Genomic DNA, 25,972 nt, shown 5'->3' with positions numbered 1-25,972 from the left:
AATAGTGTCCTTTTTCAACATATTACCACTATTTTCAAAAATGTTTGTTTTGTTAAGTGACTATTTTTATAAAAGTGGTCAAACTTCATGGAAACTATGTTAGAAAGGTACCTTAAGTCATTTCTTATCTCCCTTCAACGTTGTATTAGACAAAATGGCTTGTTTTCTAAGGTGGCCCATTCTGCCCCGCAGGGTGGCCCATTCTGCCCCGCACCCTGGAAAAGTAGTCGAAAAACTTTTTTTAAAGTGACTTAAAAATAGTTTTAAGCTAAAAAATTTCATCAACCAAGTATATAACATTGAAGGGAACATCCCAAAGCATAAGCCTACTACACTGAATTCATAAGTTTTCATGTTTTTCTATGGTTTTTGGCACATTTTACTTAGGTGGGCCATTCTGCCCCCCCCCCCTCCCCCTAGGCTTTTTCAACAAGTTTCATTTAATTTTTTCTCGAACTTTTTTTTCGAACATCAATATGACTAAATATTTTCCTCTTTATAGAATAGGGCAGCGAAAGGCCAAGAAGGTTGAATCAGTCAGAAATAAATGAATTAACAACAAGAATAATCTGTATACAATATAAGTCATCTAGTGTTTCTGATTGGCTTTATATTATTTTGCTTCAAAATTTATAAGTATCATAATTCCCGGGAGTTTCGACCAAATTTCCCGGGAATAAAGAGTTCCAAAAATATCCAATTTCTCTAGATTTTTTTCGGGTATTCCGTGGTCTAAACATAGCGACGTCATCCCCGTATTATATGTGTTGGTGAGAACTGCAGATCGCTGAAATGTTTACACGCGGGCAAAATGATCTACGGGCTTGCTGCAAAAATGTTATAAAATGTGACATTTTCTGCAGCAAATCCACTGTTGCAGATTTTGAGATATATTTTTCCTTTGGGTGTAGTTTTTAGTCATTTATTTTTTTGTCCCGTCCGTGTAAATTAATCTGACCACTCACTGGGCTCATAATCCAAAGGTCGTAAATTCTACGTTTTAATATGGGTGCCTAGGACCTAGGGCTTGGGCGTCGAAGTCTTTGTAAATAAAAGACAGGTGATTGATACTACACTAAAAAAATGAGTTCGCGTAAACGTGAACAGCGTTCATGCCACCGGGAACCAGGAAGAAATCTGTTCAACTTTTATAGTGCATTGCACCATGAAAGTGAACAGTTTTCTTCCTGGTTCCCGTTGGCATGAACGCTGTTCAGGTTTACGCGAACTCATTTTTTTGAGTGTAGCAATAGTGGCCGGCAGCTGTAAGGTCAACTTCGATTATTAATTTATTTATAAGGTCCGCTTAGGTACTGATCCTAGGTTGAAACCGGGGGTCTGATAAAAAATATAAAAACCGAACACAGAAAAAAACGATGGTAATATTCATCAGAAAATGGTGACAGATTTTGTGTCAAAAAAATTGTAATATTACATAAGGAATTGATGAATTTTCATCAGGTTCACATATTTACACACTTTTTATATTCAACCAACTAAATTTTCATGTTTCCAAAATTCAACTTTTTTGCTGCATACTGATCACGATGTTTACTTGGTCAAAACTAGATTTCAATGTTTGGGAATTTTACAAAAATACTGTAATTATGTTTTTTTGGTGTTTCATTCATCAAACCTGTATCCATTGGAAAAGGGGAGCAAAAAATGCTCTAAATAAATAAACAATTCAAGAAAATGTATGATTACTTGTTTTTTGATGATTGCACTTTATATTTCATTTCTGGATCCACATTTGAAAGGGCGGTACGACTTTAAACTTACGGCCTATCATCACACGCGTTTTGATGGGACGAAAGGCCGTATGAGTCGGAACATCTCCGGGGCAGTCCGTATTATGGCCAGATCTTCTATAGCACTAAAAAGGGCCATAAAGATGATAGGCTTTAAAAATTATGAATATTGGACCGAATTTCGGAAATGTACCCACTTCGGAACATAACCAGGGTCACCGGGTTAATCCGAATGGTGGCAAGATCATCTCTGACACTTTATATGTACATATTGAGGTTTGCCGTTGAAAATTATGTTTGACATCCATCATGCCTTGCGGACCGGAATTTCGACAATGTCTACTCTTCGGAACATCCCTGGGGCCACCGGGAGTCCGTATTGTGGCCAGATCACCTATACCACTAAAAATGTCCATATGATGGATTGCCTTTGAAAATGATGAATTTTGAGTCCCATCATGCCATGTGGACCGAATTACCGGAAATGTCCAATCTTCGGAAAATCTCCGGAGCCACCGGGGTAGTCCGTATTGTGGCCAGATCACCTATGGCACTAAACATGTTCATATTGAGGTTTGCCATTGAAAATAATGAAGTTTGACACCTATCATGCTTTGTGGACCGGATTTCCGGAAATGTCCCCCCTTCGGAACATTCCCGGGGCCACCGGGTTAGTCCGTATTGTGGCCAGATCACCTATTGCACTAAAAATGTTCATATTGAGGTTTGCCGTTGAAAATTATGAAATTTGACACCCATCATGCCTTGTGAACCGGAATTCCGGAAATGTCCCCTCTTCGGAACATCCCCAGGGCCACCGGGTTAATTCGGATGGTGGCCAGATCATCTCTGACACTTTAAATGTTCAAACTGAGGTTTGCCGTTGAAAATTATGAAGTTTGACATCCATCATGCCCTGCGGACCGGAATTTTGGAAATGTCCCTTCTTCGGAACATCCCCGGGGCCACTGGGAAAGTCCGTATTGTGGCCAGATCACCTATTGCACTAAAAATGTTCATATTGAGGTTTGCCGTTGAAAATTATGAAGTTTGACACCCATCATGCCTTGTGGACCGGATTTCTGAAAATGTCCCCTCTTCGGAACATCCCCAAGGGCCACCGGACCGTACTCAGAACCCATATTTTCATCAAGTCGGAATTAGCGGCCCTCCTGATTACAATGAAACAGTTTTGGGGTCAATTGATCCTGATTGAGACTTATAAAAACAATGTGTAACTTCCAGTATTCATTCCACCAAAAAAATACTTACGCGAGCAGTCGCGCTGGTGTACTTTGTGCACCAACCCAAAAACACTATTTTAAAAAATATATTAAAAATAGTTTTTACTCAACAATGTCTTAGGTTAACTTGTTTCCGTCAGTAAAAATGTTTAACTTGAGCATATATCAAGGCTACGGCTTGATTGTTTCATGAAAAACTACTGTTTTTTTAAGTTTCCCAAATCTGGTGCACAAAGTACACTAGCGCGACTTCCCGAAGGTTAAACAACAAATACTATACGACACATTCGCAAAACTTACACCAATTATAAACACACAAACACGCCCACACACAAGACAACGCAGATGGGAATCCTTTGGAACCGTCCTCAAGTGGATTGCTGGTACTCCAGACGCCGAAGACCTTCGAATGATCAACAACTCCATGAACGCACTCATCCATGAAAGCAACCAACAGATCCTCATCAACCGACAACTTAATGAGAGGATCACAGCTCTGGCGAACGTCACCAACTCAGTTCTAGACTTATACAACGGAACGTTAGTGAATCATTACCAAGAGACTCACCAATTCATAATGTTGAATAACATCGAAACTCTCACCGACCACCTAGAGACCATAGAAGATGCTATCCTGCTTGCCAAACATGGCATCCCCAGCAGCAAAATCCTGTCCATTCACGATTTCAATCGCATGGCCACCTTTCTCGGAAACTTCGACATACCTATCGACTCGATGGAACAGATACTCTCCATTTCAACAGTCCAAGTTATGCTAAACAACTCCACATTATCTACACGCTCAAGGTTCCTCAAAGCTCCAAACAAACATACTCATACAACTATGTCGACTCCATCATCACCGGTAAGAAAAGAATCTGATCTCCAAAACTATTACCTACGCAATAATAGCGACGTCTGCGAACTAAGTACCCTGCACTCAACAAAGACACTATTATTCATGCCCAGAAGAAAACATCAGTATAGCACCTCGATGCATTGAAAAACTTATCAAAGGACAGCATTCCAATTGTTCTTACGAGAAGGTTTATTCAAACAGTATAATCAAGAGAATCACTGACGATGTGCTTCTAGTGAACAATGCTGGAATCGAACTATCATCAACCTGCAGCAATGCCACACAAACACTCAATGGTTCATACCTAATCCAGTTTAGTAATTGCAACTTACAAATCAACGGAGAAACCTACGGAAACGATCAAGCCACCATTAAACCTTTCATCTACCAACCCACTACTGGACTAACTGTAGCAGAATACAAGTTCATCGACGCCCCACCAGCGGAAGTCTTGCGAGAACTTACCTTGGAACATCGTGAGAAGATTGAAACCCTTCAACTTCAAAACAATTCTCTACACTGGAAAACTCACCTCTTTGGAACCTTCAGTATTGGAACCATCTCCCTCATCCTAATAACGTACATCGCCGTAAAACTCTTAGCCCAAAGACGAAAACGGATAAGCATCACCTTAAGTCCCGACATCGCAATGCTAGAACACCCGATAACTTCAGCACCACCAGCTGAACAACCAGATACAACCACCCAAGAGAGATACCCGGAAATCTCTCAGTATCTTTCAACACCTACCCAGTACCGTAACATTAACTTTGCGGACAAAGTTATCTAAGAGGGGAAGAGTTAACACGAGACTTGGTTTGCTTTATGCAATCAGGGTAATTCAACCGTGTAACGACGCATACATTAATCTCCATGCTAATCTCCATAACCCAAACAAAGACCTCGAGCCAATTATAATTGGAAGCCTCTTGACAACTAGACCATCACTTTCCGTGCGACCCGGATGAACTTGATACGGTATCAGAGAACCAGTAGCATAAATATTTGATAATGGAGAATCGTAAAATTGTCGTAAACCCAAAACAATGATAGACAAAACATCCGTTGCACGGTCACGCCACGCGCCTAGAACAGCACTTCTTAATTAGGACGCATATAAATACCCAGCTGCCAACCGGAGGAACTCAGTCTGTTTTAGGAGTTTGATTCGCTACCATCATCAAGAGCTTCATCAGGATCAGGATCATCGTTCATCAAAGTTATTCTACAAGTCTACAATACCAGCCATCGAGCAACGAGTACTACAAGTCTACAATACCAGCCATCGAGCAACGAATACTAACAAGTCTACAATACCAGCCAAGGAGCAAGAAATCAAAAAAGTGAAAGTGTATTAGTTTAAGTTACGTAAATAAATTCTTTTTTAAAAACCCTGTAAGGGTTCAGAATTTATAACTAGTAAGGGTTTAGAATTTATAACTAGTTATAAATTCTGAACCCTTACAGGGTTTTTAAAAAAGAATTTATTTACGTAACTTAAACTAATACACTTTCACTTTTTTGATTTCTTGCTCCTTGGCTGGTATTGTAGACTTGTTAGTATTCGTTGCTCGATGGCTGGTATTGTAGACTTGTAGTACTCGTTGCTCGATGGCTGGTATTGTAGACTTGTAGAATAACTTTGATGAACGATGATCCTGATCCTGATGAAGCTCTTGATGATGGTAGCGAATCAAACTCCTAAAACAGACTGAGTTCCTCCGGTTGGCAGCTGGGTATTTATATGCGTCCTAATTAAGAAGTGCTGTTCTAGGCGCGTGGCGTGACCGGGTGCAACGGATGTTTTGTCTATCATTGTTTTGGGTTTACGACAATTTTACGATTCTCCATTATCAAATATTTATGCTACTGGTTCTCTGATACCGTATCAAGTTCATCCGGGTCGCACGGGAAAGTGATGGTCTAGTTGTCAAGAGGCTTCCAATTATAATTGGCTCGAGGTCTTTGTTTGGGTTATGGAGATTAGCATGGAGATTAATGTATGCGTCGTTACACGGTTGAATTACCCTGATTGCATAAAGCAAACCAAGTCTCGTGTTAACTCTTCCCCTCTTAGATAACTTTGTCCGCAAAGTTAATGTTACGGTACTGGGTAGGTGTTGAAAGATACTGAGAGATTTCCGGGTGTGGTTGTATCTGGTTGTTCAGCTGGTGGTGCTGAAGTTATCGGGTGTTCTAGCATTGCGATGTCGGGACTTAAGGTGATGCTTATCCGTTTTCGTCTTTGGGCTAAGAGTTTTACGGCGATGTACGTTATTAGGATGAGGGAGATGGTTCCAATACTGAAGGTTCCAAAGAGGTGAGTTTTCCAGTGTAGAGAATTGTTTTGAAGTTGAAGGGTTTCAATCTTCTCACGATGTTCCAAGGTAAGTTCTCGCAAGACTTCCGCTGGTGGGGCGTCGATGAACTTGTATTCTGCTACAGTTAGTCCAGTAGTGGGTTGGTAGATGAAGGGTTTAATGGTGGCTTGATCGTTTCCGTAGGTTTCTCCGTTGATTTGTAAGTTGCAATTACTAAACTGGATTAGGTATGAACCATTGAGTGTTTGTGTGGCATTGCTGCAGGTTGATGATAGTTCGATTCCAGCATTGTTCACTAGAAGCACATCGTCAGTGATTCTCTTGATTATACTGTTTGAATAAACCTTCTCGTAAGAACAATTGGAATGCTGTCCTTTGATAAGTTTTTCAATGCATCGAGGTGCTATACTGATGTTTTCTTCTGGGCATGAATAATAGTGTCTTTGTTGAGTGCAGGGTGCACTTAGTTCGCAGACGTCGCTATTATTGCGTAGGTAATAGTTTTTGGAGATCAGGATTCTTTTCTTACCGGTGATGATGGAGTCGACATAGTTGTATGAGTATGTTTGTTTGGAGCTTTGAGGAACCTTGAGCGTGTAGATAATGTGGGAGTTGTTTAGCATAACTTGGGCTGTTGAAATGGAGAGTATCTGTTCCATCGAGTCGATAGGTATGTCGAAGTTTCCGAGAAAGGTGGCCATGCGATTGAAATCGTGAATGGACAGGATTTTGCTGCTGGGGATGCCATGTTTGGCAAGCAGGATAGCATCTTCTATGGTCTCTAGGTGGTCGGTGAGAGTTTCGATGTTATTCAACATTATGAATTGGTGAGTCTCTTGGTAATGATTCACTAACGTTCCGTTGTATAAGTCTAGAACTGAGTTGGTGACGTTCGCCAGAGCTGTGATCCTCTCATTAAGTTGTCGGTTGATGAGGATCTGTTGGTTGCTTTCATGGATGAGTGCGTTCATGGAGTTGTTGATCATTCGAAGGTCTTCGGCGTCTGGAGTACCAGCAATCCACTTGAGGACGGTTCCAAAGGATTCCCATCTGCGTTGTCTTGTGTGTGGGCGTGTTTGTGTGTTTATAATTGGTGTAAGTTTTGCGAATGTGTCGTATAGTATTTGTTGTTTAATCATTAGTAGATTATGCATAGGTGTACAGAAGCTACCGTTGGTAAGCTGGTGCCTGATCTCATTAATTAACTTTTTTATTTCCGATATGTCAATGGGGTGCAAGATACGTATAAATCCTTGTTGGATTTTGGCCTCTCCTAATGGGACGACGGCTAGTGGGTTGTTGGAGAGGTCATGAATGCGCAATTCCATATTGACCATGTGGACGATTAGAACCCTGAAAGATTAAGTATCTATTAGGATTTAATGTCCATTTTATGAATTTTTCGGTCATGCGTATCAATAATGTAAGTATCATGATCCTCTTTGACGATTACGGGTTTGTTCCTACTTCTGCGTTTTGATATTTCTTTAGTTCTCTCATAGACTGTTGTATTTGGGTCGTAATTGGGATAATTTTTATCTTGGGGAATTATTGCTCCTTTGTGCCTAAATATTTTGAGAATTTTATCGTGGGTTTGGTCACGTAACCGTTGTTGTTCATCGAGGGTTAATTCGCGTCTTTCGCCTATGTATACATTGTGTGGGGTATTTTTGATAAAGGAATGGAAAGTATTGTTGTATTTGTGGACAGCTGATCTTATTAGGTTATGTGAGTCTAACTCTGGAGATTCTTTAAGCAGACATCTTGCAAGTTCCCTAATTGTGGAATGGCTTCTTTCGACCTGTCCATTGGTTTCTGATCGATGTACGGGTGTTCTGTATATGTCTATCCCTAGGTTAAGGATCATCTGTTCGATTACGTTAGAGATGAATGAGCTCTCGTTGTCTATAACTATTTGTTTGGGAAGATCCCAATCATACAGTAGTTGCATGAGTGCATCTTTGATGTCTATAATCGATCTAGATTTTATTGGGTGTACTTTCAGAAATTTAGAGAATTTATCTAGAGATGTGAGGAAAAGTGCATCTTGGTGGTATGAGAATATATCTATGTGGACTATCTCTCCAGGATATGTGGGGATAGGTGTTTTGACCGGAATTAACTTTTGGGGATGTCTGTTATACTTCTCTGTGTTACATATTTCGCAGTTTTTTATAAATGTTTTTAGTATTTTGTTCATAGACGGAAAATAGCAAATTTTTAGTAATTGAAGTGTATTCTCGTTGGCGTTTCGGTGTGCAAACTTGTGGATTCGTTTTACCTCCTCTAATTGTTCTTCTTCGTTATTGACATCGCGTACTATGTCTTGAGAGAATCTAGCTTTAGTAATAGTTGGGTCGAAATGTGTTCTGTAGATTTCTTGGATTGTAGCCATGATAGGTTCTGATGTGTAAATTCCATTTAGTGTGTTCGGTCTTAAGAATCTTTTTAGTTTATCTGTCAAGAAATCTATGGAAAATCCTGGTTCTTTGAAAGTTTGTCGAGTGTAATTTGGAAAGGGATGTTCAACTAGATGTTCGGAATTACGATGTATTTGGAAGATAAGTTGATTTTTGAAAACGTTAACGGGGGCTTCAGTAGAAGGGATATAATGGCGGTCATCATTATCGGATGAGTGTTGTGTTGGTGTCAGTGAGTTGATCATGGTGTTTATCTGGACTCGGGAAAGAGCGTCGGCTACAAGGTTGGATCGTCTTGGCTTGTAGAAGATTTTCCTATTGTGCTCGTCAAGGAAGGCCATCCATTTTTCATCTTGCTATTGTTATTTTTGGGTGACATTGCAAAGGTTAGTGGCATATGGTCGGTGTATATTAAGATCTCGGCTCCATAGACGTAGTTTCTTAGTGAGTCGAGTGCCCATATGATGGCTAGCATTTCCTTTTCATTGGTTGCGTAATTTTCTTCTGTCTTAGAGAGTGTTCTAGAAATAGAAACTCTGTGATTGTATTTACACTGCATGTCTCAATTAGATACAAAACATATCATGTGAACCATGTACTCACAAAAAAAGTGAAAATTTAATGTAAACGGTACATCGAGGGGCGCGACATTGGCCTTAATGAATTAATTTTAGCAGTTAATATATTAAGGAATTAAATACCTCACGTCATTTGACATCTGACAGCGCCTCACCTGCATTCTAAACATTGGTTTGGTTTGTTTCTCTTTCGCGCGCTCAACTGTCAAGTTTGTTTGGATTCCGTGAAGCGTTGGACAAAAAGTGGTGATGGATAAAGTGAAATTTACGGAGAATGCAGAAAAGATGTGATCCGCTGGTAGAGTAGATGCTGCCGGCGGAAGAGATTATTTTGCATTCATCATTTGAATCATTATTTTTCTTCCAGAACGATGGCTTTGCTGAGGGGAACGGAGAATTATTCTTTAAGCACGAACCCAACCTCTCCGCGCCCGGATCGCACACAATCTACGCCAAAATCCCGCCCAACCTGCATGAACATCCCTGCGAGTGTCCCCGCTGGACGATGCCCATCAGCCGGCTGCTGACCGAGGTGACCGGCCTAGATTCGAGCGAGGCGGACGGCCTGCTGCAGAAGATTTGTGTCGTGTGCATTTCCTACCTCAAGCACGCGTACACGTTCCAGCGGCAGGCCATCGACAATGTGGCCGCACTGCTGGCCGCCCGGTATCTAGTCACACGGCGGGCGGTGCCCTTTCAGAAGAACCTGGACAAGCAGCAGCTGATGCAGACGTGTTGCTTAATGGGAATGGGTGGACGCAGGAGAATTTTTTTTATGGCAGAGTTGTTGCGGATGATTACGGTGGAACCTATGCTGAGGATTCTGAACCGGGCTGGAGAACAAAACGGTGCTGCTTCCCGAAGGATTGAAAGGGCAAACCGAAGTTTCTTCTCCATATTGTTTCTTAGGACTAGACAAAATCAAAAGAAAGCGGAATAATATTCTTTAGTGTTGTGTCGATATTACGTTGCGTGGTGAAAATGCATTTTTATTATCACAAATAAAAATAAGATTTGGTTGTTGTTTTTTTTTTGTTCGCTTTTTATTACCAAAATAATTTTACCGAAAACTCTGCTCTCGCAGGCATCTTCCGTCCTAACCACTTCTCTGGAACACGTACGTAATTTTACATCGTTACATGATTCGCCACAATTGGCTCTTGGTCCTGGCCCATCCACCTCATATTCCGGGTCTTCCGGTCACAAAATGTACGTCCGCTGGATCATCTTCGATGGCTTCTTCGTTGATGTTCAGGTGCAGGCGCTTTTCCTAGACGAAATCCATGAAATCGGTGCTGTAAATGTTGGGAAGGCCCATCCACCTCATATTCCGGGTCTTCCGGTCACAAAATGTACGTCCGCTGGATCATCTTCGATGGCTTCTTCGTTGATGTTCAGGTGCAGGCGCTTTTCCTAGACGAAATCCATGAAATCGGTGCTGTAAATGTTGGGAAGGCAGGGTTGGAGGCCAGTTTGCACTCGAAAACAGACACGGCGATTTGTCGAAGCCCCGTGAATTCATTTGCGATCATCCAATGGGGACGAGTCAGCTAATTTTCCAGAGTTAATCATGCCGATGGAAATGATGTTGGACGTTGTCTGCCTGGATCCGGTTGACCACGTTCAGGAGACAGGTTAGGATCTGGAACGCCACAGTTCCAAGTGAACTGGCATTATTGTACTTTCCGATGCAGTAAAAGCGATGTACATCTGGCAGGAGTTCAACCAGTTGGCTTGTTGGAGCAGATTCCTGGCGAGCAATGCCCTTTGGTTTGGTTAACGCAAATACGCAATCAAAACAAAACAAAATTTGACCAAACACAACAACAAATATCCCGCGCAATGTCAAGCTGCCAAATCAATGTGATGTAAAAAGAGGTGGCGTTGTTTTGGTCGTAAACAAAAGTTAATTTTGCCTTAATTTGTTAATTTTGACCGTTAATTAATTAAATTATTAAATTTCTTACTATTGTCCCGCCCCTCGCGGTACATTTTATAACCAAAACACACAAAAATATGTTGATTCAGTGAAATCCAAAATTCATAACTGTGACATACAGTTGAGCTTAAACCCAACCAATTACACTTTTCTGTAGTGATTTATATACTCAATGGGTCCAGAAACATTTCTCAAAAAAGAATTCATCGAAATAATGATCTGAATATCAAAAACATTGCGGTTTTTGGGAAAGAGGTGTGCAATTTTATCAGATAATATCCCAAATTTTCAATAAAACCTTTATAACTTTTTTCCCTTATTTTCAATCACTTTGCGTGCTTCAGGAAAAATGTTCCTTGCATCATTTCCCATAAGAAATCATATGATCTGAACCATAAATCATGCCCATGTAGACTTATAACAATACTAAATTGAAATAGACGAAATTTGGCCCCATGGGAAAAAAGTTCAAAAACTTCAAATGAGTATAACTTTGATTTTTCCCGACCAAAGATTTTCGTTCGCCCCGCAAATGAACGGGGATGTTCCACACTTTCATATGTATATGACAGTTTTCTTGCTATTTCTCAAAAAATACTACCCCCCTGAAAAAGACGCCGTGCAGCGTTCCCTCCTGGATGGGGGCGATCGTTCGCCAGCGTGGTCGCTGCCGGTAGCGGCGATGCCGCCCAGCAAGAAGTAACCGGGGAAGATCTCTTCACCTTACCGGAGTTTTTTGCTCTCGCAGGGGAGATGATGACGCGGTTTCGGACCTGTCGTAACAAGGCGGAGCAATTTCTGGCCCTCGGGGAGCTTATGATTAAGCACATCTACAATAGACAAAAAAAAAAACTGTGATCTAGTTTAAGCTTTTTCTACTTCTATCCTCTTTCCTTGTAATTTCAGTAAGTTTTTTTTTCCAAATTTTTTCTTACTCTTGGTAATCTATAGTGATAAGTAATAATCGTTCCAAAATGGATTGAGATTTAACACACAGCTGAAAGGAACTCCAAAACTCTTTTATGTACTGCGAATGAACAAATTGTAACATGATTATTCACTAATAAAACCGAATTGAATTGAATCTTGAGCGCCGGAGAGGTCAACAACCTACAGTCATCCCACATATTCGGAACACTTTTGTAGTAATTTGTCAATAGGATGCAAAATGTAACTTTTCTTTCGTCCCTGCTATTTTTAGGACCTTTATTTGAACATTCTCTTCCTAATTCACTAGTAAAAATAGTACTTTTTGAACAAAAAAAATCATTTCAAGACTATTTTATCCAGAGCAGCAAAACACTGCCTCCAAATTACCTGTTAATTGATATTTTCTCAAAAAAGTTTTCAGACCATATTTAAAACATCACTTATCTTAAGTCTTGTTGGTTTCACAGTGTGAAGTATTTTTTTGTAAAAAATTTGTACTCCTGGAGAGAAAAAGAAAGTTTGTTTACATCGTAAGAAAAAAGTGTTCCGAATTTGTGGATTTCAAGGGTCAATGATTTGTTGAACATTGGCAGATCTGTAAACTGTTCCGAATATGATGGATAACTGTACGAGCTAGTTCGGGGAGGCTGAAATATCTGGTCTACACGCCAGTAATGTTGAAAATGAACGCGTTGGTTTTTTTTTTTCTTTTTTTTTCTGAGATTTATTTATAATAATGAGGATACATCAATAAACCTTTACCAGCATTCATCATCTGTACACGCCTCCCTTAGAGGTGATCTTGATCGAGATCTTCTGTGATAATCTTCGGCTTTCTTCTTCCCTTTGTACGGCGGTATTACTAACTGTTCTTGTTTTAAATTTTCCATAAATATATTACATTTTTCCTTTTGGCAATCTTCAACTTTGCTTTCCATGGTTAACTGAGCTGCTTGATATTCCTGTTCTACTTCCACTACTTGCTTTCCGTTGTCATACACCTGTTCCACATTCGGTTGTTGTGATTCGACTGTACCCGTTACCAATACATCCGCAAATGAGCTTCCCTTTCCTGGTGTGTTCTTAACTTTTCCAATTTTCTTTGGACAACCTGCTTTCAGGTGACCCGATTCTCCACACATAAAACACTTGTTTTTCAGTCCATCATAGTATATCCTTGCTTCCACATGCTGGATACGCAGCTTTGGCGGAATATCCAACATAACCTCTACGAGCAATCCTCTTACACCATTCCAGATAGGAAAACCAGTGTCCTCTGCAAAGCGCTCCCTCACCTGGTGATGAATCTTCCCATACCTGCCCATTGCTTCCGCTATGTGAATATCTTCCACCTCCGGGGGAAGTCCAAAAATCCGAACATACTTGAATGCTCCAGACGCTTCGAATATGTTGACTCGTGCCGTTTTTCCATCCGCGTAAGTGAACTTTTCTTGTGGTCCGAGTTTTTCCAAAGCTCTGCGCATTAGAATGACCGACTGGAACCGGACGAAAACGCAGTAATTTTCGCGGTACATCGCGCTTAATTCTGCTGCAGCCCATTTTTTCTCCTTGAAGAAATTGAATATTTCTTCGTCTGTTGGCTTTTGAACTTGAGCTCCAAAATGGATCTTGATTGTAGCTTCTCTTCTTGGTTCCATTGTTTTGGGGGACAAAGCCCAGCACACAATAGTAGTACTTTCTCACTTTTGACCAGCTTCCTTTAAACACGTCCGAAACGCTCGAGATGACTCCACGAACGGTTAAGAAGTGCTTAAAAAAATCATTTTTGAAGAAAAAAAGTGGTTTAAATCAAGCATAGTATGAAGCTGGTCCTGGAGAAGCTCTTCCCAACCGGAAAAAGCACGAGCACGCAACCAGACCAAGACATCACGCTCCTAGATACGTCACTCATTCTTCACCCTTCAGCATATCGTCGCCATCGTGCTAACTTGTCGTACGTGCATTTTGGGCCAAATTGAGTTAAGAACGCCATATTGCTAATTTCATCCATACCTTCAATTTTGCCGAAGACACCCAATCGATCAAAAAAAATCCTTCAAAGGATACAGATTTTTGAACTTTCATACATCATTTTTGTATGGACAACTGCCAATTTTGTAAGGAAAATTATATGGACAAATTAATGATGCAAAATTGCTTCTTTGGGCGTACCAAAAGCACCACAAAAGTTTCAGCCGGATTAAAACAATAAAATTCTAAAAAAAAGACCGATTTCGTAGAGAATTGCTCATATACAAGGAAAACTCAAATCACCAGGCAGGTTTATTATATTTATTACTTTTATATTATGAAATTATTTTATAGTTTGCTGAAGACATATAATGATGTTGGTAGGATTATTTAAAAATGCTTAAATGGTATAAAGCACTTCTTGGCAGCTTATACATTGACGTAGATCCTGAAGAATCTTTCCATATAGTTACATATTACACTAACATTGAACAGGTTATGGTAAACAATGATTAAATATGTTTAAACTAAACATTTCATATCACAAATTACGAACTAATTCCGTTATAAGTAAATCTCTCGAAAGATTTGCCAATTTAAACAATCAGCCCAACTTTTAGACACTCGGTAACTATTCTCTCAACAAAACTCGCCTCACTATCTAATCCTAATGATTACAGAAGAACTCTCTCGAAATCATAGAGGCCAGCTCCTCGTCTTCGCTGCTACTGCTACAATTGCTACTCCCACTCCCTCCCGCTCCCTTTCCCTTCCGGACATCAGCCTCCGTCAGCATTCCTTCGTAAATCTGATCCTCCGTAATGCTCTCACTTTCGGTCTCCGTGACCGCTTTCGGCTGACTTTGGGACACAATTTCGTTGAACTTCTTCTTCTTCATGCCACACAGCAGTGCCTCATCTTCCAGCAGCAGATTGTTCCGCTGAAACTCATCAGTCTTTTTCGGTTCCTTGAACTGCAGGAACCACAGCTCGTCGATCAGCCGTCGCAGCCCCGGAACCTCTTTCGCTTGCTCCAGCAGCTTCGGATACCGGCAGACGACCTTCATGCAGGCAAACACGAGACTGTCGCCGAACGAGGCCGCGTTGATCAGCTTGAGCGAAGACTTGGCCGACGTCGAGCAGACCATTGGGAAGACGCGCACGGCAGCGTCCCGGGGTAGATTCGTGTAGGCTCGGCCCTGCGACCGGCGGTTCAGGTAGAACTCCAGCACGCCCCGGAACATGTCCACGTAGATGCCGATGATGCGACCCTGGCTGAACTTTTTGCCGTAGTACTTGAGCTGGCCGTTGTGCTGGGTGAGGCCACGGTACGAGTAGCCCCACGATTGGTCGTCCTGGCCGAGGACGCTGGCGAACTTGAAGCGGTGGGCCAGCAGGTCGATCTTGTCGGTGCCGATGCCGAGCATCTGGAAAGAGACGATTGAAATTTATACAGATGTTTTCAATTATCCTAGTGTTATAAATTTGAAAATCAAACAAAAATACAGTCCAGACTCGATTCAAAAGTAATATCACTGACTGACTGATCGTCAGTGGTAATATTCAAGCTGAACAACTCAAAATAAAATTATTTTTTCTTGATTGATTTTCCGAAGATTTGATTATACGAAGAGAAAATTTTCCATGCTACTTTAGGTAATCGAGACTAGATTGTATTATAAAAAATATTTTTGAGGACACTTTAACATTTTCAATAAAACAAACAGTTTTTTAATTTATAAAAGGGTAAAAATTGCATTTCCAAAAGTTAAGAGGAAAAATCTCGGGAAAAATACCCTTTTTAAGCTTTATAAGCGGTCGTGTTTAAATGTTCCTGGATAATCTGGCAAGAGTTCATCTCATGTATAGACAAATACTGCTTCTTAAGCCGTTAAGCTCTCATCTTGCGTGTGGATGTTTGTGAAAACAAAATGGTGAGAAATGGTCACGCAAAATAAAAATTACGATCATAAGTGCATTAAATTTGATTAAATGAGTGTGCTAACTCGAGGCGATGCTGTTGCTGGTATGTTTATTGCCTAAATAGTATTTTTGGAGCTTTAATCGAGCATCAAACTCTCCATATGACGAAGATAGGTGTTTGATTAGAAAGGTTACATTTCCCCTACTACAAAAATCCTCCCCCTAGTCTCTAGCACATTCGAGTTTGTACTCCGTTGATTTGGCAAAGTTAGATTAAAAAGTGACGCACTGTAATTTTATCCATGGCGTGCGGTAGTGTGTGTGAGCTCAGTGTAAAAGAAGTGTCAAACTAAAATTTTACTCCGATGGTTTGACAACAATCGGTGTCAGACCATCGGAATTGTATTGGAAATTAATGAACAAGTCTAGAGTACTTTTTCAAAACAGCCAATGCGCCACGGGTTTTCTATGTACATACGACCTTTTGAAAAAAGTATTCAGTTCCAGCGCAATCGTTTGTCATATTTATTTCATAAATGTATTTCATCCCGGAATGCACAGCGGCTCCCGCACCGACCCACAGCCCTGGTTGAGCTGCGAGAAGAACGTCCCGATCTCGCACTCCCGTGGGACCATCATTCCGCTGATGCACTCGTAGTGCTGGCGACAGTTGTTCGGCTGCAGCAACGGCGGCCTCACCAGCTGTCCGTTGGGCATTCCGATGCAGGGATTCAGCGATTCGCTGGTGTCGCAGGTGGCCACACAGGTTTGCGTCCGCTGGCTGAAGAACTGACCTCGCGGGCAGAACCAGGGGTGCTCCTGGCTGTGGTGACAGGCGAAATATTCATTGCAGATGGCCGCGATCGGATGGCGGATCTTGAGGCCCGGTGGAATTCCGTCACAGAAGAAGGCTTCGGTTGCCGTGGACAATAGGACCAGGGCAAGTGGAAGAAGGAGGACTGTTTGGGAGATATTGTTTGAGAAGTTGTTTGAGAATTGGTAGTAAGCTGAAGATACCTTTGTAGCCCATGTTTCCGGCAGGTTGAACTAAACAAAACTAAAGAGATTTTGACGAAAACAGAACTTCAGCTTTTACGTTATCTTGCAGCAACTGCGGATGAGCATTGATTAAAAGTTTAAGCTCAACCTTTGATTTAAGTGATATCCTGCTCAATTTTCTGAGGAAGTAGATAAGATATCCAATGTTTTGACCGTTTCATTCAGTTGTGACCTCACAGTTATAGTCACATTTCTACGCCGTACGTAGCGGCACTGCCAAATTTTCCGAAATAATTATCCTCGAGCACTGCTCGTGCCTGGACAATCCCAGATAAGTCGTTCTGGAGATATTCAGCTACTACTCGGTTTAGTCGTCCGCAGAGTTGAAATAAGAATTGCCAGTTCAAAATTGACGCTCACCCAAGAAGGTCACAAACCATTACAATGAGTCGACTTGTTCTGGCTGCATTCCTGGTCGGAGCGTTCCTGGCCTCCACGACCTTGGCCCGTTACTGCGATGGAATTCCGGAGGGAACCCTCATAAACTGGCACGACGTAGCGCTGTGCAACAGATTCTACGCGTGCCAGCATGGCGTCGATCACGAGTGGTTCTGCCCCCCGGGGCAGTTCTTCAGCCAGCGCAACCAACAGTGCGAGGCCACGTGCAACGTGATTGATAGGCGTAAGTGACGCAATGATTTACACATTGATCTGCAAAAAAGCTCACAGATATTCCTTTTCGCCATCCACAGAGCAATGGTGCGCCGGACTGCCCGATGGAACGTTTATCCGAATTCCTCCGGGTGAACCGGCGGACTGCAACCGCTACTACACGTGTATGGCCGGAGTAATGCACCCGCAGGCTTGTCCGCCCGGGTTCTGGTTCTCGCAGCAGCTGCAGATGTGCGTGGTTGATCAGTCGCAGTGTTAGAAGGGAGTGCTTTGTACTTAATCATACGTTTCTTGTAATAAAGTTGTGTGAACATCGTCGCTGTTCTTTGCTCAGGTAAAAAATACCAAAATGTTTCATTTCCGTGTAATTTACCCCTGCTCGGGACGTCATACAAAATTTAGTCCCAGTCCGTGTAATCCCTCCAAATGTTTTTTTTTCTGTTTATATTCGTGACTCGGGTCTAGGGATTATGGCTTGTAGGATTGAATGTGTAATAAATCAAGTGCATTTATTATAAGATTATCATGATTAATACACTTAAGCCCCGGTGGTTGGTTACTTTTTCGTTTGACACTTTTTTAGTTTGAACCCCGTTGGTTGGTCAAAGTCAAAATAAAAAGTGACGAACTGTCACTTTTTACATGGCGCTCGCGCACACTATCAAAACAAACGTTTGATAGTGTGGGCGAACTCCGTGTAAAATGGATGTCAAACTGACCCCGTTCGTTTGACAACATTTGGTGTCAAACCATCGGGGTTTGAGTGTAAATAAAAATTTAGAGCGCAACAAAAAGTGCGCACCTTTAAAATTATTGCCTTGTTAAATAGTTAACTTGACAGATTGCGCATTGAGCGCGAGAGAGCTCTAGCAAGCGAAAACAAAGCGCGAGAAAACAGCGAAAAACGCGCGGCTGGTGAAAGAGAGAATAAAGATTTGCGAAACAGTTTTGTGGTTAATTTTTGTGGAATAGGGTACGTTATCCATTAGTGGACCCCTTTCCTATAGTGGACCCTCTGAAGGGTTTTTGATGAAAAAATCAATAGAGCTATCTAAGCCCGATCTCACACACACTAGCACACCATTTGTTTTGCTGGCTGGTACAAAATTTAACCTCACTTTTTTTCGTGTACGTACACGCAATACATGCGCACGTAGATAACTCTATAAAATCACAATTTCAAGCGTGTTTTTGTCTGCAAATATTTTATTTGGCATGTCCAGCATCATTTAAAACAATGTTGATTGACATTGAATTGTCCTTTTCACCAAAATAAGTGTTTTGAGTTCGACATCTGAAATCAGCCATGGCCACTAGCATTTTCACAACAAAACTGCTTTTATATTTTATGATTGAATTAACTATCCAATCATTTTTTGACTGATTATTTAACTTCAGCAAGCCGAAATAATGTAAGTTTAAGGAACTTTACTAAAATAAAGCGAAGAACTGCTCATTTTCAAGCAAAATTAGGGGGTCCAATATAGGACAACGAAAATCCAAACTTTTCCAAAAGTGGACCCTGTTAATTAAACCTTCAAAATGAAGAAAACTGGGTATTTAAGCAAAAGTTTCTCTTAAACATACAATAAATGCTTGTTGTAATCAACCTTAACGCATATTTTTTCCATTGTGAGTATAAATATAGCTGTTTCATGTTGAAAGTACCAAAAATGCTGAAGCCGTAGAAAATTATAATTAATCAAAACTATAGTCAATTAAACTTAAATTAAGCATCATAATTGCAGTTTGAAATTATATCTTATAGTAATAAATCAAGAACAAAACATTTTTTTGAATAAACATGCGTGGTTTTATCAGCTACTGTAAACAAATCTATTTTTTAGTTTCGGTCAACCATTTATGTAATCAATATGAAAAAATGTGCATCAAAATTACTTTTTTTAATTATTTTTATGTTTACAATGGTTTTTGAAACGTGTTCTCTGATCTTTTTTGGAAATAAATGTGTTTAAATGTCTGTTAGGTTGTTTTGTTGTTTAAAGCCAAATTTGTTAACAAAACAAATTTGTTTATGATGAAAAGTGAACAAAATCCATCTTTTATTCATTATATCTATCATTAGACCTACACCATGCATCAAAACATCAAATATCGGTTAAATTTGGTATAAAAATAACAAATTGCCTATAGTGGACCCGGGTCCACAATCGGATTATGGACCCGGGTCCACTATAGGAAAAGGGGGTCCATAACAGGAAAAAAAAACTTTTTTTCAAATGGCTATTTTTCTGCTCAAAAACAAATAAACTGATGAAACAAATAGTCAAAATCGTTCAAAAGACTTCAGTTTTCATTGTTTTGTACAAAAGGTTATGGAAAAGTGCTTAAAAAATTGAAAATTTGTGAAAAATGTGCTTCGGCTCTACTAGGGGGTCCACTAATGGTTAAAATACCCTAAGACGTGTTGTTTGTTAATTGCAAAATATCTGTGTTTTTGTTATGAAAGAAAGTCACCGATCACGACGTTTGGAACCACTCCAAACAAGTTTTGGAATAATACACGGAATGATCTGCTAAACGAAACTTTGTTGTTATTGTTGAATTATTGAGTTATTGATTGCCGTGTAAAAGGCAAATTTGCTAGAGTAGATTAACTTTTCTTTTCGTGCAAAAGGGAACTTGTTTTTGAGTATGTGGTCCATTCGAACCCGCTGGCCTGCAGCGGAATTATGGAAAAGTATAGTTTGTATCAGACTTGGTTTATAGAATTTTCAAGGGGATTATGTTAGAAGAAGATTCACAATTCCGCATGACTTATTTAAAGAAGCTTTAGGTGAACACCGAAAATTCGGTTCAAATTTGAAGTATAAATCACTACATTTTATCTGCTTTCGACAAGCCGAGCCGATTAATTGAACAATTTTATAGGCGATAGACTATTTTTCAATTGAGTACAATTGAGGTGGAATGGCCCATCTATAGTTTTTAAAAAGACTTAGATATTAATTATCACGTGACAAATACTCACAATATCCGTTCCCGCCAGCGTGCTCAGCACCTTAATCTCCCAGTAGTGATGTCGTCCGTGCTGCAGCGGCTGCGTACCCCGTATCACGGCCGTCCCCTGGCTGTACACCGGATGAAACACTAGCTCGGTCCCGTTGGTAATTCGCGTGTCCGGATGGGCCTCCTCACCATCCCAAACCCAATCCAGCCGGGTCGAGGTGTCCTCGCCACAACGACATCGCTCCACCTTTTTGGCCGTATGCCGAGACCTCGTTACGGCCGGATATTCACAGTTGCAAAAGGGCACCGATCGGTTCTCGGAGCTGCTACCACTGGGCCCAGCCGCGGCCAGCAACCAGTCGGTGGCGGAACACGCCGTCCGTTGTCCGTGGGACATGCTGAGGCGCGTGAGGATCTCTGGAATATACATACCGGCAAAAGAGAGATGAACTCAACGTTGCTTACACAGTAATGTGTAGGTGTGATATGGATGTATGCGTGGAGATGTTGGTTAGGAGTATGTGTGAACGAACTCTGCTATCAACCCATGCGGTCATCGTGTCGTGGTGAGAGCGCAGTGAAAAGAAAACAAATGTGCATCAATATTCAAGCTCGTGGAGAAACGACTGCAGTTCCGACAATAAAATCAACCCGTAAATCAGCGGTAAATTGATTATTGATAGTTCAATTGCAATTGAACTGCATTGTGTAGAGCGACAAACAAATTAATCAAGAGTAGTCTCACCTATTTATCTTTGAAAAGTTATTTAAACTCATCAAAATCAAAGCAAGTGTTGATAACTTTAACATTGAACTATCACCTCAATGTCTCATACAGTGAATCTCTGTGATTATCTTATCACTCTTTCAACACTCAACTTAATTCAGCATTTGACAAAAAATAGTTATTAGAATGAAACCTATTCACAAACTTAAACGAGTAAAATTTACAACTCTTGGCAAGAGTCTTTGCCAAGATAAACTGTGTTTTGTTCAGAGTCCCATAAACAACTACAGAGCAAAGATCGACCGTGTATCAACACACACTTGTGACGGTGAACGATGTGTATTTTGCCGGTTTGACCGTGGAGAGAGTTTGTAGGTATCATTGAAGGAGAGAGGTTCATTTCGGTAGGATTGAAAGGAATGAACTGAAAAATGAACAACTGGATGGAGAAATTACAGCAAAAAAATAGAATTTGTTAGGAGTTTCGAATGCAATAAAAACACGATAATTCGAGTTGAATTATAACTATTGGGAGGTTTTATAACTAAAATAGGTAATAAACTGCTTTTTGATTATTAAATCGTTTCTGTACCTAAAGTTTAGATTCGAACAGTTCATAGAAAGATTGGGAGCAAATAAATTACATAAATTTTAATTGCTCCAGTTTTATCACCAAAAGTTGAATTTCCAAAAAACAAATACAGTCAGTTATCCGAAGTCCTCGCCGAAATTTCACTCCGGATAATCGAAACACAATATAACCATTTAATTTTTTATCAAAATGTGGGTGATCTGTTTTTGTATTTTGTAATGCAACCAACAGGTATAATTCAACTAATTTGAAGTCGCTGAACTCAAATCCGGCTAGACTTCACTAAAAATGAGAACTTTAATTTTTTTTTTACAATGCAAAAGATAAGCAAAAGATAACATTTTTTGTTTAACCCTCTAAAACCCAACCCTGCCTCTAGGTGGGCTTCACTATAAACATTTCCCAAAAATCTATTTTTGATAATTTTTGATAATTATGAGGTTGGAAGTGTGACTTGCTCTGCGTGACTTTGCTAATGTTCATAAAAATGGATTTCTTTTATCAGGGGTTAAATTTGATTGTGTTTTTCACTAACATTTTGTATGTTTTATGTGAGAATAAGTTCAAGGGTATAGAGTTATCTAAGCCCGCTCTCACGCACACTAGCACGCCATTTGTTTTGCTGGCCGGTACAAAATTTAACCTCAATCTTTTTCGTGTACGTACACGCAATACATTCGCACGTAGATAACTCTATAGACCTCTCGCGCATACAGCAACAACAAATTGTGTTCATTCGATCATTGAAACAGTTCATCCCATTGAGTGGCTTATATGGACAAATGACGATCACTTAGTCACCGAACCATGGTAACCGATGCGGCAAAGGCGCGGTTCAATATGCCAAAGGGCTTTGGATCGAGTATCGGTATCGACACTTTTTTTTTACTTATCCTATAATAGGAAAAGGGAAAAACAATTTGAGAAAATGGCTGTATAAACACGATAGAGCTTAAAAGGCAAAATGTACTGATAGGAGATGATTGAATAAGCCTAATTTTATCAGAAACAAACATAAACTAAATAAGATAAATACAAATTAAAATACTTAATCCACAATCCGACCCATCGTTAGTTAGGTTATCAAAAGACCTTTCCAACGAGTCCAAAACATTGAAGATCTGGCAACCCTGTCTCGAGATATGGCCACTTAAGTGATATTGATGTACTTTTTGGAAGCCGGATCTCACTTAAATGTATGTAAACTAAGTCCGGGTCCATCATCCGACCCATCGTTGATTAGATTATCAAAAGACCTTTCCAACGAGTTCAATAAATTGATGATCTGGCAACCCTGTCTCGAGGTATGGCCACTTAAGTGATATTTATGTTCATTTTTTATTCTGGATCTAAAAAATAGATAAAATTTTTGTACAATTCGATCATATCAGCCATTGTTGGTAATAAGTGAGGAAGGCTCCATCCGCATAGGTGGATTAAGTTAGTTTTTTAAATAAAATATTAAAAACAATCTTATTGAAGGTCCAATCTACGTATTCAGTTCAATTTGCACACTTTAAGTCAAAAATTTGTAGGCAACACAGTGGCTGTCCATGTCACCGCACCTTTTTCAAAAATATTGATTTTTTTTAAAGGATCATTGAAATTGTTTAGCCTTCATCATTACATGTTTAAAACAAGTTAATTTTGACACTACCCTTATCCCCTTATCGGTTGAATAATTATTGGAATAATAATTGAAATTTAAGCAATGTCCCTAAAGTATACGATTCTTTAATTTAATGCAAATAATTTTGTTTATTCCTTCCAGTAAATGTTGCCGAAAAACGAAACAAAATGTTTCTTACACTGAAATAAAAAAATAGTACCCAATTCCTTTATTCTAGGAATTTTGCCTCTTTTCCTTATTTAGTAATCGGGTTTTTTGGATTGCTTAATAAGGAAAGGAGCCAAAATTCCTAGAATTTAGGAATTTGGTACTTTTATTTTTTTTCAGTGTATGGTATTAGGGTGCCCAGAATATGGGACTTTTTCTCAAAACCTCGCTCCACAAGCCGAACATTGTTCCTTGAGCAATTTTAGGACTCTGGGCCAAATATGAGCAAAATCGGTCAACATTTACCCATTGATACTCGAAGGTGAAGTTTGTATGGAAAAAATCGAAAAAATGTATGGAAAACCCATTTTGTTTACGGTTTGGTCTGCAGGTTGCGCTACTTCCATCAAATCATTCCCAAAAGTGAGATTCCCATTGGAAATTTGATGCTCTACAACTTTGTAGAACATACCAAAGCTATAAAACTAGATCCTGAACAGTTAATGCGATTTAAAAAAAGTCATTTTTGTATGAAAAACTGTTTTTTCACCAACTTTAGGCTCGGGTATCAATGGGTTAATCGCAACCAATTTCGCTCAAAATTTGCACAGATACTTAAAATAACCCAAAAACACACTAGCATGCATTTTTTTCCAATAATATATCGCAACATTGCAAATATTCCAATTGAAAAAGTTGGACTTAACCTCGTAGTGTTAACGTGGTTTATAAATCTCTGGTTAGTTTGAAATACATCGTAACAGCCATCGTGACCTACGTCACTTATTTGACTTTTTCTTTGAAACAAAATAATTTTTCACTGAACAACTCAAAGCGTTTTTGAATTTGATAACGCGTAAATTAATCGAGTTCCGATCAGTACACAAAGAAAATGCAATTTCAGGTGCTACATGTTATGGTGCAATGTTCACTTTTTCTAAATCAAATTATTCGCTTGCCTTGGCGTTCTCGATTGCGAGATTCCTACTCAAAACTAAGTGTCCGAAGGCTTGATTGTTGAGGCAATTGAAAACCTCTTTTTACACCTTAGCTTCCATCCACCGCGAGATTCGAACTGACGACCTTTGGATTGTTAGTCCAACTGCCTACCAGCGACTCCACCGAGGCAGGACACAGGGAGACGACTCCTACACCTGGACTGAGGCTATCGACCTATCCACTTTAGGTTTACTTCCCCATCCGACGGAAGGCGTTGTCATACAACTTGTCTCGAAAAATGCCACCGAGACCGTCTGGGATCGAACCCAAGCCGACTGGATGAGAGGCAACCACGCTTACCCCTACACAACGGTCCCGGGCTTCACTTTTTCTATTGTTAGTATATTAATCAAGATTCCAATTTACCCACCTCACGTACATGAAACTTACTAAGGCAAACTCACCGTCTGATTTATGATGTATTCAGCCACTGTACCGGTTTATCTCCCGGCAACGACTAACGTATAAATCTTAAATTTTAACAAACCGACCCCAAAACAAAACCCAAAAATGTCTTCGCCGAAGAATTCCGTGTGTCCCGACCGGTGGAAGATTCCCACGACTTGACTAAGGCGCCTCTAATCACTCACTCCAGATAACACTGCTCTTGATGAGCCACTTCTAGGTTAAGTCCGATCGCTCTTTCCCCTCCCGATGCAGCCCGACTTGCGTGCGGAAAGCGACTGAGGGCTCTTTCTCCTCTGTAGAGTACTTAGTGACTGTGTGCCGGTCAGCTGTTGGATGGCAAGGCTGCTGGAGGAAGTGTCTAGTACGTTATACTAAGTATGAGTACGATCATCAACAGGCTTGTTACAAACACACGCGCCGGCGATGATTAAAATAATCCGTGCTCTATAAACAAATGGACAGCGTGATGATGACAGTTTCGGACACGGGTCATTAGAGTCAGCTTTATGGGCATAGCCGGCCATCAGCGATTTGTTTACATTTGGATGCGTTCGTAATCTGTTTCTACTTCTACTTATACTATCTGCGCCGCGAATCAGTGCGAACTCTAACCAAGTGTATCAATAGAGCTGCTATTGCATTGACGGGTTGACATTGGAACAGATTCCCATGTAATCTGAGCTGTTGGGATTAGGATTGTTTGGTTTTGCAGTATTTATTGATACTGACGGCTTCCGCGTGCATCACGTGGGATTTTTTTCCGCTCAAGCAGTGAAGTGCAACTCTTAGCATGGTGCACCCAACGATTAATTGCTCTTAAAACAGGAACATGAGCGGGAAATACCCCCGTTTCTTCCTCACCTGATGATTCAAATATGTATTGATGTTTGAAC

At 40.3% G+C, this 25,972-nt stretch overlaps 5 protein-coding genes and 1 long non-coding RNA gene across 10 annotated transcripts; 2 read left to right on the top strand and 4 right to left on the bottom strand.

The window, feature by feature from the left end:
* Window positions 1-5,955: 5,955 nt before the first annotated feature.
* On the bottom strand, window positions 5,956-9,154 carry LOC119766069. The gene is made up of 2 exons (XM_038250448.1): window positions 8,973-9,154; window positions 5,956-7,225 (listed from the first exon to the last, which is right to left on the bottom strand). Exons 1-2 carry the CDS (start codon window positions 9,152-9,154, stop codon window positions 5,956-5,958), a joined length of 1,452 nt encoding a protein of 483 aa, XP_038106376.1.
* Window positions 9,155-9,255: 101 nt separating this feature from the next.
* On the top strand, window positions 9,256-10,201 carry LOC119768083. The gene is made up of 2 exons (XM_038258480.1): window positions 9,256-9,471; window positions 9,541-10,201. The coding sequence occupies exons 1-2, from the start codon at window positions 9,448-9,450 to the stop codon at window positions 10,111-10,113; spliced, it is 597 nt and encodes a 198-aa protein (XP_038114408.1). The 5' UTR covers window positions 9,256-9,447; the 3' UTR covers window positions 10,114-10,201.
* On the bottom strand, window positions 10,198-11,151 carry LOC119768084. Its single transcript, XR_005277899.1, has 2 exons — window positions 10,496-11,151; window positions 10,198-10,352 (listed from the first exon to the last, which is right to left on the bottom strand). It is a non-coding gene; the product is annotated as an uncharacterized LOC119768084 (long non-coding RNA).
* Window positions 11,152-14,316: 3,165 nt separating this feature from the next.
* Window positions 14,317-25,371, bottom strand: LOC6052985 (SPRY domain-containing SOCS box protein 3). Of its 5 annotated transcripts, none has more exons than XM_038255513.1 (3): window positions 25,062-25,371; window positions 20,599-20,993; window positions 14,317-15,439 (listed from the first exon to the last, which is right to left on the bottom strand). In XM_038255513.1, the coding sequence occupies exons 2-3, from the start codon at window positions 20,971-20,973 to the stop codon at window positions 14,681-14,683; spliced, it is 1,134 nt and encodes a 377-aa protein (XP_038111441.1). In that variant the 5' UTR covers window positions 20,974-20,993; window positions 25,062-25,371; the 3' UTR covers window positions 14,317-14,680. The 5 variants fall into 5 exon arrangements, with proteins under 5 accessions (XP_038111441.1, XP_038111439.1, XP_038111438.1 ...); XM_038255511.1 differs by having other exon boundaries at window positions 25,076-25,371; XM_038255510.1 differs by lacking the exon at window positions 25,062-25,371 and adding an exon at window positions 21,322-21,585.
* Window positions 16,451-17,065, bottom strand: LOC6052982. Its single transcript, XM_001869113.2, has 2 exons — window positions 16,953-17,065; window positions 16,451-16,894 (listed from the first exon to the last, which is right to left on the bottom strand). The coding sequence occupies exons 1-2, from the start codon at window positions 16,963-16,965 to the stop codon at window positions 16,479-16,481; spliced, it is 429 nt and encodes a 142-aa protein (XP_001869148.2). The 5' UTR covers window positions 16,966-17,065; the 3' UTR covers window positions 16,451-16,478.
* On the top strand, window positions 17,172-17,950 carry LOC6052981. Its single transcript, XM_001869112.2, has 2 exons — window positions 17,172-17,616; window positions 17,687-17,950. The coding sequence occupies exons 1-2, from the start codon at window positions 17,379-17,381 to the stop codon at window positions 17,863-17,865; spliced, it is 417 nt and encodes a 138-aa protein (XP_001869147.1). The 5' UTR covers window positions 17,172-17,378; the 3' UTR covers window positions 17,866-17,950.
* Window positions 25,372-25,972: the final 601 nt, after the last annotated feature.

This window comes from Culex quinquefasciatus, chromosome 2 (genome assembly GCF_015732765.1).
Source record: "Culex quinquefasciatus strain JHB chromosome 2, VPISU_Cqui_1.0_pri_paternal, whole genome shotgun sequence".
Classification (NCBI taxonomy): domain Eukaryota; kingdom Metazoa; phylum Arthropoda; class Insecta; order Diptera; family Culicidae; genus Culex; species Culex quinquefasciatus.
This window is presented reverse-complemented; position numbering and strand designations above follow the sequence as displayed.